Below are 15,682 nucleotides of genomic sequence, written 5' to 3'. Positions count from 1 at the left end.
GGTTCTGTTTTAGAACAAGTTAACTGCTTTACAAAGACTGTGAGAGATGGTTGTGAAAATTTGAATTACAGGGTATCGAAGAGTTGATTATTGTACTGGGCACCTGGGTGGCTCACTCGCTTAACTTCTGACTTCAGCTCGGGTCAGGACCTTGTGGTTGTTGATTTCCAGCCCCGCGTTGGTGCGGAGGAGAGGGACATGGAGGGTAGATGACTGACAAACGCAGCCATAAGCAGCAGACAGTGCTGGTAGCAGTTTCCCTTCCCCAAACGTTAACTGCTCACGAGGGTCCAGCCGTATATTATTGGGTGGTGGGTATGGCAGTGGTGGATCCGAGAGCCATAGTCATCTGCATCAAGATACGTTGACTTCACGTAGGTGATTCGACCGATGGTCAAATGCTCAAAGATGTATGTGGCTCTCACTTCATGACTGACTGTTGGCCCTGTCTGCGCTTCGGCATGTCCACCAGAACGTGGGGACAGTGTGTGTCTGCGATCTAGGGCTGACTCGGGGTTTAGTCAGTCCACGTGAAGCCACCGCGTGGTACCTGGCACATGCTGCCCTCACTGTGGTCACCGAGCTCAATGATTAAGGACATGCTCTGCAAGGCAGGCTGGCTGGTCTGAGCCCAGTGTCACCGTGCAGTACTGGGGTGGCCTTGGGCCAGTTACTGGACCTACTGCACCTCTGAGTCCTCCTGGAAGACTGGAATGATGGCACTTACATCAGAGCATTATTGTAATGTTTACTGAATGGGAGTTTTCAAAACATGACTGCAGGGATGAGTAATGCGGATTCTGGTTCTAGCGTGGGGCAAAGCAATTGAAGGGTCTTAAACAAGAGCTACAGGTAATGCCCTTGACCTGTAGGTTAAAAACATGCTTTAAGATCACTGCTGGGACGACAGTAGTGATGAGAGCTTGGGCTGAGCACATGGGTGTGATTAATCTCTAGTTTATGAAAAGTTTAACACTGTAATATTACAACTTGTATTTTAAAATAATGTTTTTTTTTTTAAATTTCTGAGAGAGAGACAGAGAGAGAGACAACATGAGCAGGGGAGGGTCAGAGAAAGAGGGAGATACAGAATCTGAAGCAGCTCCAGGCTCTGAGCTTCAGCACAGAGCCCGACATGGGGCTCGAACCCATGAACTGTGAGATCCTGACCTGAGCCGAAGTCAGATGCCTAACCGACTGAGCCTCGAGGCGCCCCTAAAATAATGTTTAGAGAGAAAGAGAAAGGGGGAGGGTCAGAGAGGGAGGAAGGAAGAGAATCTCCACAGTGAGTGCAGAGCCCAGTGTGGGGCTTGAACCCACAAAACGTTAAGATCATGACCTGAGCCGAAATCAAGAGTTGGATGCTTAACCTACTGAGCCACCCAGGCGCCCCCAGTTTCCTATCCTTTTAAATGTAGATATTTACTGTTATTAAGTGTCCGTCTGGGCACTGCATTCACAGTACACGTCTTGTTTTGATTTTCACTCCTATTTTCTAGTTTCCTTTTGAGCTCTTCTTTGACCCGTCTGTTGTAGAGTGTGGTTTGATTTCCACATACTATTTTCCTTTCCTTCTGTGGATTTCTAGTTGATTCCATCTAGGTTGGAGGAGATCCTAGGATTCCAGTGCTTTTCGGTTTGTCGAGACTTGCTCTGTGGCCTACCACATGGTCTATCCCAGAGAGTGTTTGTGTGTGTTCTGTTGCTGGTGGTGTTGTGTTTGTCTGCTAGGTCTACTTGGTGTATAATGTTGCCTTTCATTTTTGCAAATCAGTCTCCCACCTGGATGTTGTACCCATTACTGAAAGTGGCATACTGGGGGGACCTGGGTGGCTCAGTGGGTAAGCGTCTCTTGGTTTTGGCTCAGGTCATGATCTCACGGTTTGCGAGCTTAAGCCCCACATCGGGCTTCATACTGACAGTGTGGAGTCTGCTTGGGATTCTCCTTCTCTCTCTCCCTTTCTCTGCCCCTCCTGAACACACACCTACACTCTCAAAATAACCTTTAAAGAAAAAGTGGGGTGCTGAAATCTTCAACTATTACTGCAGAACTATCTGTCAATGTTCATGTGTTTTCAGGTTTAGTGTGTATATAATTTGTATATGAATTGTATTAATATATGATGTCCTTCTTTGTTTTAGACCTGAAGCCTGTTTTGTCTGATTAGTGTAGCTGCCCCAGCGCTCTTTAATGACTGACGAAGGACCTCAGCTAGTGTGCAGTTTGCTTTCTGTATGTCATGCTTTTCTTCTTCCTCATTTCCTCCACCATTACCTTCTTTCCTGATTATTTTGCAGTTAGTGTTCTGACTACCCTCTCATTTCCTTTTGTGTATTTATTTAAATTTTTTAAAAAATATTTTTATTTCTAGGAGAGAGAGAGACAGCGTGAGCAGGGGAGGGTCAGAGAGAGAGGGAGACACAGACTCTGAAACAGGCTCCAGGCTCTGAGCTGGCAGTCAGCACAGAGCCCGACGCGGGGCTCGAACCCACGAACCGCGAGATGATGACCTAAGCGAAAGTCGGACGCTTAACCGACTATGCCACCCAGGCGCCCCTGTGTATTTATTTATACACATTTATACTCATTTTTGAGAGAGACAGCACGAGGGGGTAGGGGCACAGTGAGAGGTTAGACAGAGAATCCGAAGCAGGCTCCAGGCTCTGAGCTGTCAGCACAGAGCCTGACACGGGGCTCGAACTCACAAACCTTGAGATCATGACTTGAGCCAAAGTTGGACACACAACCAACTGAGCCACCAGGAGCCCCTTTGGCATTTCTTGTAGGGCAGATCTGTTAGCAAATTCTTGGCCTTTTATCTGGCAATGTCTTCACTTCTCTCTAGGTTTTCAAGGGCAGTTTCGACAGATAAAGAATTCTTGGTTGGCAGCCTTTTCTTTCAATTTGTATCATTCCTCCTGCTGATGGGATCTCATGCACCCTTGCAATCGCTCTTTGGACATATCCCTAATGATAAAGTGCGTCTTATGCTTATGTATTTGAGAGGGGGATCATTAATTAATGCGTTATTGAGGCTCAATAAAATTCAGATGTTCAACAGACACTTCCTGACTGCCTACAACATACACGGTGCCTACTGGTCAAAAGGGTCAGGATTCAGGGGCACCTGGTGGCTCAGTCGGTGAAGCATCTGACTTGGGCACAGGTCATGATCTCACGGTTCGTGGGTTTGAGCCCTGCGTTGGGCTGTGTGCTGACAGCTCAGAGCCTGAAGCCGGCTTTGGATTCCGTGTCTCCCCCTCTGTCTCTAACCATCCCCTGCTCCCGCACTGTCTCTCAAAAATAAACAAACATTAACACAAATTTTAAAAAGGCCTTCAGTTGAAACTTTAGTTTTGGATAGTGTGCACCAGAAGCAAATGAGCAGTGCTGTGACAGAGCTGCATCGAGATGCATTAAACCGTACTCTCCCAAAAACTGAGCTTGAAGCAAGGATTATGCGCTGACACTTTGATAGGTAGCAAGAAAGAACTTGTCAGAACTACACTGATGCCCACACTCCTGAAAACAGTCCAAAGCAGAGTTCGAATATTTTTGCAGTTGAAATTGTGGGGGTGCCCGGGTGGCCTCCCCCTTTGCTTCATGCAGGACAGCACCCACCCCCACCCTGCGGTCAGCAGACACCTGTATTCTGTGAATACTGCACCCCAACCTGGAGGTAAACCACACATTAAGCCCTACTTGACCCCAGAATCTGGACCTCTTGTTGGCCTCTGTGCTCTAACCAGACTGCCACCCCCCGGGCCAAGGCCAGACCCATAGGCATTCAGGTCTTCCAGCCCTTGAAGGCTTCAGCTTCCCAGGACCTGTCTACATTAGCCATTTCTCCCCCAGCTTCTCAAACTCACCCCCCTGGGCTCTAGTCTTTCCCACAGGAGCACCCCTCCCTCCTCTCCAGGGCCCCTGGCGCTTACTGCTCCCTCAACTCTCCCAGGACTGGGTTGCGGGTCCCAGCGCCTCCCCTAGGGCAAGTCTGCTCGCCACCCCCTCGAGCACCCCCTTCTTGCTCCTGCTGCAGGACCTCCAAGACCCCGTGTGCAGGCCCCATACTCCTTCCTGAACTGGTCACGCCTGACAACCCAGCAAGGTGCCAGGCTCACACGTGACTCTGATGGTAGCTACTCTAGAGGGCGTCTGGTGAAATCGATAGTGTTACTTCTTGTTTCCCTGGTGAGAAGACGTCGAACCTGCTTCATTGGCCATTTGGTGATCTCAAGTGCTTATTTAGGTCCCTGCCACCCCCTTAAAACTGCTTTGTTATGGACTTGGGGGACTCAGGTTTCTGTGTGAGTCCTTCATCAGGTGCACGGACCGAAGTGCCTTCTCCCAGGCTGCTGCCTGCTGCTTTCACCTGCATGTCACTTGATGAACACAACTCTCAACAAAATCCAACACGTAAGCTTTTTATTTCACACTGAGCATCTTCTGTGTACCAGGAAAAACCGTCCACCCCAAGGCCGTGGCAGTAATCTCTAGATTACTGTATCTTCCTCTAGAAGTCTGAGTCTTTCCTAAACCCACTATACCCACAGGGGAGGCGGTCTTCCTCGAAGAATTCACCAGGGGCAATGCTTGTGGTAATGATGGTAAGAACAACAACATCTAATATTGACTGAGCTCACATGATTTTCCAGATACACTTCAAGAGTTTACACGTAGCAGACACAGCCAGCCCAGCAGCAGTAGGTGTGACTGTCCCCATTTCACACGTGACACATGGGGGTCGCAGGTCGCTTCCTCAGGTTTCACAGAGGGTGAAGCAGTGGGATGGTAACGGTAACGGGGAGGCTCTCCCACGTATGTTACATCAGTGGAGCTGTTCCCTAGAACAAATCTGAAATGACACAGACATTGACTGGTAGCGGGAGGCTTCTATCCACTCATTATACTAACCAATTCAGTAAAAAAAAAAGTCTACACTGAGTGTGCGGTGATCACTAAGAAAAAGTGATTTCTCCATTCTCCAAACCTGCCTCGAGCAGGACTCCTCGGAGATCCTGTAAGCAGAAGGGTGACTGGTGAAGGCTTTCTTTCGTTAAATCGTGTCATGGATTTCCCTCGTGTTGTGGCTGGAGTGAGGGTGGGATAGAAGCTTCTGCATGTTCTTTGGGTTCAAGAGGCTTTCCAGCCGTGTGAATTCTCCCATGTTCTCGAACATGGTTCACATGGTGACACGCCTTCCCACACTCCTTACATTCAAAGGCTTTCTCGCCCGTGTGAACCTTCTGATGCTGGGTAAGCTGATGGCCGTGACTGAAGGCCTTCCCACACTCTTTGCATCCGTAGGGCTTCTCCCCGGTGTGAATCCTCTCGTGTTTCACAAGGCTCGAGCCGTAGATGAAGGCCTTCCCGCACTCCCGGCATTTGTAAGGCGTCTCGCCCGTGTGGATCCGCTCGTGCTGGGTGAGGTGGTAGCCGCAGTTGAAGGCCTTCCCGCACTCCGTGCACTTGTAGGGCTTCTCGCCCGTGTGAATCCTCTCGTGCTTCACGAGGCTCGAGCCCCAGCGGAAGGCCTTCCCGCACTCCTTACACTCGTGCGGCTTCTCGCCGGTGTGGATCTTCTGGTGCTGGGTGAGGTAGTTGACCCGCGTGAAGGCCTTCCCGCACTCCTGGCATTCGTAGGGCTTCTCGCCCGTGTGGATCCTCTTGTGCTGGACGAGGCTCGAGCCGCAGATGAAGGCCTTCCCGCAGTCCTTACACTCGTAGGGCTTCTCGCCGCTGTGAATTCGCTTGTGTTGGATCAGTTTGTACACACGGCTGAAGGTCTTGCCGCAGTCTTTGCACTCGTAGTCCTTCTCCCCCGTGTGAAACCTCTGGTGCTGGGTGAGCTCGTCGCCCCGTCTGAAGGCCTTCCCGCAGTCCTTACACTCGTAGGGCTTCTCGCCCGTGTGGATCCTCTTGTGGATGACGAGGCTCGAGCCCCAGCGAAAGGCCTTCCCGCAGTCCTTACACTCGTAGGGCTTCTCGCCCGTGTGGATCTTCTGGTGCTGAGTGAGCTGATTACCCCAACGAAAGGCCTTTTTACATTCTTTACATTCGTAGGGCTTCTCGCCTGTGTGAATTTTCTGATGCTGAGTGAGCTGGTAGCCACGACTAAAGGCCTTCCCGCATTCTTTACACTCATAGGAGTTCTCCCTGGCGTGGTGTCTCTGGTGCACTCTGCCAGAGCTATTTTCTCTACAAGTGGGCGCTTTCTCACAGTTGGTTATCACTTGATTCAGACAGCCCTCCTGAGGGCCCCGCCGTCTTTCAAGCTCACCTTCACACCTCCAGCTAAGGCCAACGGGTTTCCTTTTTCCATTTGAGTTCCAGCGGGATAAATTTATTTCATAAATGCCCTTTTCTGTAGGTAAACTCTTGGTCCCATACGGTGACTCCAAATCTGGAAAAAAAAAAAATTAACGTATTTTATTTCCTTTTAAGGAGAATGAAAACAAACCAAAAGCTGACTCTANGTCATAGGGGAGTTCTATTGTTAGTTTCCTTAGGAACCTCCACACTCTAAGGCCTCTTGTTAGAATGTAGAGTCCACTTCTGGGATCACGATACTTAATGAGGAAAGCACTGGAGACAGATGTTCCTGCTAAAGTCAGACAAGAAAAAGGCAGTGCCTGTCAGCTGCCCCACTATGGGCTGACCCAATTTAACAGAAAGAAAGCGGAGGGGCAGATCTCAAAAATAAAGATGAAAAAGAGTAAATTAGCAGATGATGTGATGACATACCTGGAAAACACAGGGAAAGTCAAATATGCAATTAATGTAAAAAACAATATACAGTTGGGTAGCTGGCTATAAAGTATTCTGAAATTAATCTTTAGATGTCAGTCATATGATGAAAGGTAGTTCTGGACATAAAGACCCAACATCGGAGGCAATAAAAGAGACAACGTAGGATTCATTGTAAGAAACCTGGTAAATCCTAAGTGGGAGGGTTCAGGAGGGTCTGACCATCAGCACGATGCTAACTGCAAGGGGCTGCCAAGCCCTGAACACGTGACTCCGTGAGTTCACAATGATGCTACAAAGTGTTAAATGATCAACGGGGAGCATACTAGCAAACCAGCCCTTTACTGTAGGAACTGGTCATTTTTTCCTTAAAGAACAATGTTTATCCAGTACAAAGAGGCTCAGTACATAACCAAGTAGCAGGTGGAGCACAGTTTCTCCTTAACAAATAAAGAAGTGGTGATAAAAGATCACCATTTTTAAAATATGTATTTTTTTAAGTTTATTTTGAGAGAGACAGCATGAGTGAGGGAGGGGCAGAGAGAGGAGAGACAGAATCCCAAGCAGGCCCCTAGCTGCCAGTGCAAAACCCAGTGTGGGGCTTGAACTTACCAACCATGAGATCACAACCTGAGCCAAGACCAAGTCGGAAGCCTAAATGTCTGAGTGGCCCAAGTGCCCCAAGAAGATCACCATTTTGAAAATTTTTTTAATGTTTATTTTTGGGACAGAGAAACCGAGCATGAGCAGGGAAGGATCAGAAAGAGAGGGAGACACAAAATCTGAAGCAGGCTCCAGGCTCCCAGCTGTCAGCACAGAGCCTGACACGGGGCTTGAACTCACGAACCATGAGATCATGACCTGAGCCGAAGTTGTATGCTTAACTACCTGAGCCCCCCGCGCCCGCAGATCAGCATTGAGGCCTGCTGCAGAAGTGGGTCAGGCGCCGAGCGTCAGTGGTGGCCAAGGGCACAAAGTGCCATAAGCCGACAACGTCCTGCGGTGTCCCGAGCATAACTGTGCCGGGAGGACGTGTCAGTGACAAGTGGACAACAGGATAAGAGGGAGAGCACTCAAGCTGGGATGCCAGCCAACCAGCAGGAGCTGCAAAGGGCCTAGGGTCATGCCGTCTACGCCCCTGGCACCGGAGGCTGGTCTGCAGACACGAGAGCGGGAGTGAAGTAGGAGAGGAGGGGTGAAGGGGGACGGGGTGACTTCCCCACGGGCCTTGGGCCTTTGCAGGAAGCTTCCCAAAGACCCAGGGGCACACCTGCTCCCTGCCCTCATGGCGTGGCCCAGCTGGACCCGTGGTCAGTCCCTTGAACGTGTCCCCCTTTCAACCACAAGACGCTCTCCCCTGCTCCAAAAAAGCAACAAGTCACATCTGGCATGGAAATGAAAGGTCCTGCTTTCGAAAAAAGAAATGCACCTGATGTGGGACTTCAGAAATAAGTTATAAACTCAGAAATTCTTCGATGGAGACTTAGCGAAATTTCTGACAAGTTCAGTGTCAAAGTGGTCAGACTTCAGAAAAGAGAAATGAAGAACAAAACAGGCAGCCAGATAGGAAAGGTCTTACTGTAAACAGCCAAGGGCTTCAGTACAACAGTACCACAGGGCAAGTGTCCGTCTGGACTCGGGGCCACAGCGCTCAGGTTCGGTTCTTGCTTCTGCCTCCCTGTCCGCCCGAGCGCTCTCACCTGCAGATCAGAGCACTCTCACCTGCAGACTAGAGCACTCCCACCTGCAGACTACAGCACTCTCACCTGCAGATCAGAGCACTCTCACCTACAGACTAGAGCACTCTCACCTGCAGACTAGAGCACTCTCACCTGCAGACCAGAGCACTCTCACCTGCAGATCAGAGCACTCTCACCTGCAGACTAGAGCACTCCCACCTGCAGACTACAGCACTCTCACCTGCAGATCAGAGCACTCTCACCTGCAGACTAGAGCACTCTCACCTGCAGACTAGAGCACTCTCACCTGCAGACTAGAGCACTCTCACCTGCAGATCAGAGCACTCTCACCTGCAGATCAGAGCACTCTCACCTGCAGATCAGATGTAGCAGTCGTGCCTACGTCATCAACTGGTGGGAAGCAGATGAAGCGTATCTGCACAAACATGCCATGCTCACGACAGTGCCTGGTACACAGCGAGCATAGTGGGAGCCACTAACACTACAGCTGCTATTTTCCTAACAGAAAAACGACACACATCTTGAGATGTTCATGAGACATGGTCATCCAGTGTCTAACTCAGAACTCAGGAATTTAAACTTCCAACCTCACTTTCGGTAACAGCACAGCACAGGGAAAGTGCTGGCTATGGCTTCAGGTGAGTGCTGTGCGTGCAGTCTACCTCTANTGGAAGCCTGTACCTCCCACTTCCCTTCACCCATTCTGCCCATCCCCCCTCCCCTCTGACAACCATGTTTGTTGGTTCTCTTTATTTATGGGTTTGTTTCTGTTTTTATTTGTTTTATTTAGATTCCACATATAAGTGAAATCATATGGCATTTATCTTTCTCTTACTTCACTTAGCACAATACTCTTTAGGTGCATCTATCTTGTTGCAAATAGCAAGATCTCATTCCTGTCTTTTACCCTCAACTTTTTTTTTTTAAAGGAAGTGAGAAAGCACAAAGCTGGGGAGGGGGGCAGAGGGAGGGAGAGAATTTTAAGCAAGCTCCATGCTCAGTACAGAGCCCAACTCAGGGCTAGATTGCCATGACTCTGGAGACTCTGGAATCATGACCTGAGGTGCGCCTGCCCTCAACCTCCAAGAGGTGATCTACATCACACCTGATGGGAATGTCTTTGTTCTGGTGCAGCTGGCTACACCCAACCAGTCTTAGGGCAGGAACTGGCCATGCCAAAAAGACCAACCAAGTGATTAGGGGTGTATGCTTTGGGTCATGACCTGATACTGAGATTAACATGGAGACAATTAAATGTCAATCATGTCTGGATGATCGATCAGTCAATGATGCCTATGAAAACGCTGGGAGCTTGCAATACTCCTTGCATATTGTCCTATGTCCCTACGGACAGGGAATCCAGCCCTAACTCCGGGGGGGAGGGCACTGGAAGCTTGTTAATGTGCATCCTTCCCCCGTAATTAACTGTAACTGTGAGCAGAACAGCTCTCAGTGGATGCTAGGAATCCTTCCAATCCTGATTTACTGAACCTGAGGGTAGTTTTGGGAAAGTCCTGAACTTGGAGTTGGTGTCAGGGCTGCAGGTAACCTTGTGTGGCTCCTGTGCCAATCTGTCCTGGCCTCTAGGTAGGGTGAGGTTGGTCAAGATACGGCCAGTGGACGCAGTGAAGGAAATGCCAGCCGTGTTCTGCACTGAGGCCAGAGAAGCTGACTGCATAAGTACAATGTAAAAGAGTACATGATCATGAAATGCTAAGTTGGCAGAAACCCTTAAGACAGGAGACATACTTCAGATTCGTTGTCAGCAGAAAAATCAGTTTATCAACAGAATAATACAGTTGCACTATTTTACAAATGAACGTATGTATACGTACAGAGACACACACAGACACAAAACAAGCAAAACCTCTCAGTAGAAAGAAAGAGATAGGAAACCCAGAGAAATAGAAAAAAAGGCCTGGAGAGTTAACATCCTTGTGCAGAAGAAAAGAGCTAACAGAGCAGGTCTGAAACTGCTTGCAAGACTGGCCCTTGGCTGGACTTGCAGAGGCTCCCTGACAAGGGTGGCTCACTGCTCCAAAACCAGAGAAACCGTGTGGTCTCCATGGAACCCTTGCTTTCCTCTGGGGTCTGGGATGCGCCAAGCAGACGGTGCCTGTGGGCCTGGGCCCTGACCCAAATCCCAGCCTCCTCGGCCCAGACGGCTTCCCCAGTGGACTTCACATGTGCTGCTGTCCCTCGTGCTGGGGAGGAGGGGTAAGCATGTCCCGGGTCACTGCACTGGGAGGGCGCTCTTGGAAGTGTGTGCCTGGATTCCTCCCAACGTTGTCCCAGGCGCCTGTCCCTGGGCTGACTCTGCTGTGTGTACTGTCACCAGATAAACCCTGGCCACGAGCAGGGCTTGTTGAATCCCGTGAGTCCACTCAGAGAACCAGAGAACCTGCTGGTGGTCCTGGTGACCTGAAACCCCGTCTGATCTTAACTTCTTCTTCTTCTTCTTTTTTAATGTTTATTTTTGAGAGAGACAGCATAAGCAGGAGGGGCAGAGAGAGAGGGAGACACAGAACTCGAAGCAGGTTCCAGACTCTGAGCTGTCAGCACAGAGCCTTACACGGGGCTCAAATCCAGGAACCGGGAGATCATGACCTGAGCCAAAGTCAGATGCTTAACTGACAGCCACACAGGCGCCCTGTGATCTTGATTTTCTTAAGTACACCTGACTGGGCGTGCAACAGCAGGCTTTGGATGGACGCACACACATGTGTGCATTTATTTCTTTTAAATTCATTAAATGGTGGGGCGCCTGGGTGGCTCAGTCAGTTAAGCGTCCAACTTTGGCTCAGGTCATGACCTTGTACAAATCTGTGGGTTCGAGCCCTGCACTGGGCTCTGTGCTGACAGCTCGGAGCCTGGAGCCTGCTTCGTATTCTGTGTCTTCCTCTCTCTCTGCCCCTCCCTTGCTCACAACTGTCTCTCTCTCAAAAATAAATGAACATTAAAAATTTTTTTTAAAAATTCACTACATGACAGTTGGACTCTCAAACAACAAAGAAACTTTTTTTAGAGTCTCCTTTTGACAGGGTGGGAGAAAAGATCAGAATACATGATCTCTGCATTATTCTGCTTGTTAAGTTTTGTTTCCTTTGCCTTCCTAATACCTAAGCCAGCTCTATGGTCTACCCATGTCCACACACGTTGGGGCACCGGCTGGAACAGGACTAGAATCCCAAGGGGCGTCCTGCAGATGCTGACGGCTGTCTCCTGGGAGGCTGAACTGGACTTCTGAACTTGGCCTTTCAGCCACGGTGTCCTGCTACACCATTTGACCCCGTCAGTCTTCACTTTGTGTCAGATAAAGTCTAAAACTCAGGTAGCAAACTCCATTTAACCCCCCACCCCCACCCCTGCCCACGCACTGAGTTATCTGGTCACAACCTGACCACCTGGAGAATGACGACCTCCTTCCCAGCACCTGTCGGAGCACGTCACCTACAGTCTCCACAGGCCCTGTCCACAGGCGGCCCTGGGCTTCCATTCAGTCTCCCTTGAGGGCCGAATTATGAGCAACGTGCAGGTAACAATGTTCTCAGTCATCGCCCGTTCCGAGTGCTCACACCACAGGGCCAGACGCCTTACAGGTAGGATTCCGATGCAAAATTCCACTTTTGGGAACTTATCCCAAGGAAACAGAAAAGGTGTGCAAACAGGTGTACAAGAATAGTCAGAGGACTTTTTAAAAATGGGATAGCTTTAAAAACTTTTTTGAGATAACTGTAGATTTACATGCAATTTTAAGAAATATAGAGGGAACTGTGTACCCTTTCCCCGGGTGACCCCAATGGTAACACGTCACAAAACTATAGGACGATATAACAATCAGGACATTGATACCGATGTAATCCATCAATTTTATTCAGATTTTCCGGAGAATTGTCTTAAAAGATGGGAAAAAAAAAAAAAAGAAACAGAAATATCTCATGGTAGAGGACAGATGAAGTAAATTATGGTCTGTTATAATGTCATATAATACATTTACTAACAATGATATTGACGTATATTATTTGAGAAAGAAATTTAAGATGAATTACTAAGTGAAGAAGACAGGTTTAATAAATATGTGTGATTTGGGAGAAGAGGGCTTGGTGAAATTAAAAATAAGGCTCTGCGGCCTGACTTTCAGGATGTGAATCTGAGCTCTGACAGTTCGTAAGCTCCCACTGTCTGTTCCCCATGGGTAAGATGGGGGTAAAAACAGTATTTATTGGCCACGTAGGACTGCAGCAACTATCAAGATAATCTACATAAAACAAGTTACTCAATACAAGTTAGTTAAGAATGAAAATCGGTCACATCACACTATTTTTATGAAAGAAACTCCAAGCTGCCTTTTCCCTTCTTCTACTGAAATGTGCTTCTCAAAGCTGCTGTCTACATAATCCATGCTAACTAACAATTTTCAGAGCCTCTTGAAAATGAAATTCTTTTAAATTAACATCAGCAAAAAAAAAAAAAATCTGAGACACAGAAGGAGAAAATGAGGGCCAGACTGGAGTCTGCATGGAAAATCCAGCTCGAAGTATCTAACCTGAGAAGGTGTCACTGAGAACACAGTAGGCAGCTGGGCCCTGCACGCCACGTGACATGGGGGAGACTTAAGTCGCCTTACCGTTTTCTCATGTATCGGCCCATGCACATGTTACAGTGTAGTTCCTATGTGTAGTAAGTCAGAGCTTACATCATGTTCTATGAAAGGAAAATTCAAGCCTTACAAAATCTAATTTTCAAAGCCAGTGTGTGTTGATAATTTATTCATGAGACTAATTTCAAATGATGTCTTTCTAATCGCTGAAGGTATAAACATGTCAGATGAGGATCGCTGGAGCAGTTCTCTCCACACACACACAGGAACAAGGGGACCCACACTGAGCCGGACGCCTCTATAAACTAACATTTGGAGAGTCTAGGGCTCATTTATGTTACCAGTTAGCAGGATCCAGGGCTCTGCAGACAAAACCACACATGTATGCACAGAGGGGAAGGGAAGGGCTGGACACATACATACCAAAATAATCAACAGCAATTCGCTCTGGACAGTAGAGTTATGGGTAATTTCGAGTTTCTTCTTTACAGGCTCCTTAGGGAACTGAAGCTTTTGCAGCAGGCCTGAATTAATCCCATAATAAGAAATATGAGTCCCAAATTAAAAAAAAAAAATCAACAAACAGAAAGGCCACGGTTATGGGGGAGTGGATATATCACAGTCATCAGGGGAACTAAGGGTGTACAGGCCTGTGACAGGCAGGAAAACGGTCTCCCAAAGATGTCCACATCCTAACCGTGGAGCCCGTGAATATGTTACATTACAGGGCAAAGGGGAGTTGGGGTCTGGGTGGACTTGGGAGTCTCTCCTCACCTGATCTCAAGACAGGGAGGTACCGAGAATTATGCCAGGCGGGCCCAATGTAATTGCAAGGGTCCTTGCAAGTAAATGAGGCGGTGAGAAGAGAGAAAGATGCGACCACCAAGGCAGGGTCAGAGTGACTGGGTTCTAGTAATTGGGGCCCTGACACATGAGGCTGTCACTCAGGGAGACATGGTCTTTGGGAAAAAAAGGAACAGCTCCCCAGTGGAGAACACTGACGAACTACCTCAGCCAGATGATCAAGTTCAAACTCAGCCATCATAAAACGTGCTGACACTTTGTGCTCTCGCCGTGACAAGATGAACGTAGTGTGATCTTCCACCCCCAAAACCATACACCCAGTCCAACTGCGAGAAAAGCATTGGGTTTCAAGAGAGAGAGGGGCATCCTACCAAGTACCTGTACCTCTCAAAACCGTCAAGGTCATCAGAAACAAGGGAGGTCTGAGAAACTGTCTCAGCCAAGAGGAGCTTAAGGGCACATGTCAGGGAAATGTAATGGGGTCCCCTGGATGGCATCCTGGAACAGATGAAGAACATTATGTAAAGACTAAGGAAATCTGAATAAAGCATGGACTGCAGTTAATGATATCAAACCTGACTCATCAACTGTAAAATAATATTCCACATTAATGTACGTTGTTAATGGTAGGGGAGTCCGGGTGAAGGGTACCTGGGCATTCTCAGTACCATCTCTGCAAGTTTTCTGCAAATCTAAAACCATTCTAAAAATTAAGAAGATGCAACCTGTAGCCCGCAAAGCACGAGCTGGTCAATCCGTGACCTTTCACGGAAAATGTGTGCGGAACCCTGCTCTAGACCCAGAACTCACGCTCAACGTCAAACCATGTTGCTTCTTGCAGTTCAGACAGAGACACAACCCAGGAAAACAGAGGCTGTCAGACCTCTGAAGGGACCAGGATAATACCAAAAACCTCTATTTATTGCTTCCTGGGAAAAAAAAAAAATCCCTGCTTTTGATGACATAGATCTTTGTTCAAGCCCCTCTTTTAAGAGCATCTCAAAGCTGGTAACTCTGTCATTCGCTGGCCCAAACCGTCAAACCTTCTATCTTCTTATTTCGCTATGGAAGTCAGGCCTGCGGTGAAGCAGGGCTACGTCTAGGACTTGATGCCACCTTACGAGTCATATCATCCGACCAAATCACACCCTAAAATAAAGCACGACATGGAACCTCCCCATTGTATTCTTCTGTTCTGTTTTGTGTGCGTACACCCGCGTGGCCCCATCACACCTCTGGGCAAGAATTACTGAGGTTAAGTCCCTATTAGTGAGAACATTTCAGGCCAGGGAAAGCAAATATTCTGAAGTCCTAAAACACAAGTTAGTGACTGAATAAAAAGGTAACTCATCTGAACCTTGACTTTAAGGTGTGTAACAAGTCGTCTTCCTCCTCAGGATGCTTTTTCTGGAGGACCGCTGGCCTGGGGGAAAGAGAAGGAGACACTCGGGCCTTTCTGGAGTACAAACTTACCAGAAAACACCCTCCAAGCCCACACGTCGTATCTAAAACCAATCAGGAACGAGAGAGAGCTGGGATCTGAGTATTTCAGAGACTCCTGGGGATCAGGCTGTAGTAACTGGGTTCTGACACATGAAGCAGCCCCCTTCCCCCATCTCCCAAGTCAGAGACCTCTCCCTTCCAAAGGAGGAATCTCATTCCCGAGGCCTTTCCGTCCTGTTACTCAGGTAGCCTGTAAAGACAGTACTTCATTCTAAAACAGTCATCTCCTGACTATATCTGCGCCCTTTGTGCCGGTCACTTTCGCGGCAGGGGGTTCGGGCTCCGACCTGAGATCACTGCCCTTCCCCCCCCCTCCCCCCCGCTTCG

At 48.4% G+C, this 15,682-nt stretch overlaps 1 protein-coding gene and 1 long non-coding RNA gene across 2 annotated transcripts in view; both read right to left on the bottom strand.

Moving 5' to 3' along the window:
* Nucleotides 1-4,409: 4,409 nt before the first annotated feature.
* Nucleotides 4,410-6,414, bottom strand: ZNF331 (zinc finger protein 331; the record flags this gene model as incomplete). The annotated part of the gene is made up of 1 exon (XM_077757062.1): nt 4,410-6,414. A coding segment is annotated over one exon (1,347 nt), but the record flags the coding sequence as incomplete, so codon positions are not given.
* Nucleotides 6,415-11,811: 5,397 nt separating this feature from the next.
* LOC144225729 (uncharacterized) overlaps nt 11,812-15,682 on the bottom strand; it is a 4,336-nt gene continuing 465 nt past the window's right edge. Inside the window, exons 2-3 of the long non-coding RNA XR_013333375.1 lie at nt 15,210-15,275; nt 11,812-14,350 (exon numbers count right to left, since the gene is read on the bottom strand). This is a non-coding gene — a long non-coding RNA (uncharacterized LOC144225729). The remainder of the gene's footprint in view (nt 14,351-15,209; nt 15,276-15,682) is intronic.

This window comes from Crocuta crocuta, unplaced genomic scaffold (assembly GCF_008692635.1).
Source record: "Crocuta crocuta isolate KB4526 unplaced genomic scaffold, BGI_CrCroc_1.0 scaffold142, whole genome shotgun sequence".
Taxonomy (NCBI): Eukaryota; Metazoa; Chordata; class Mammalia; order Carnivora; family Hyaenidae; genus Crocuta; species Crocuta crocuta.
This window is presented reverse-complemented; position numbering and strand designations above follow the sequence as displayed.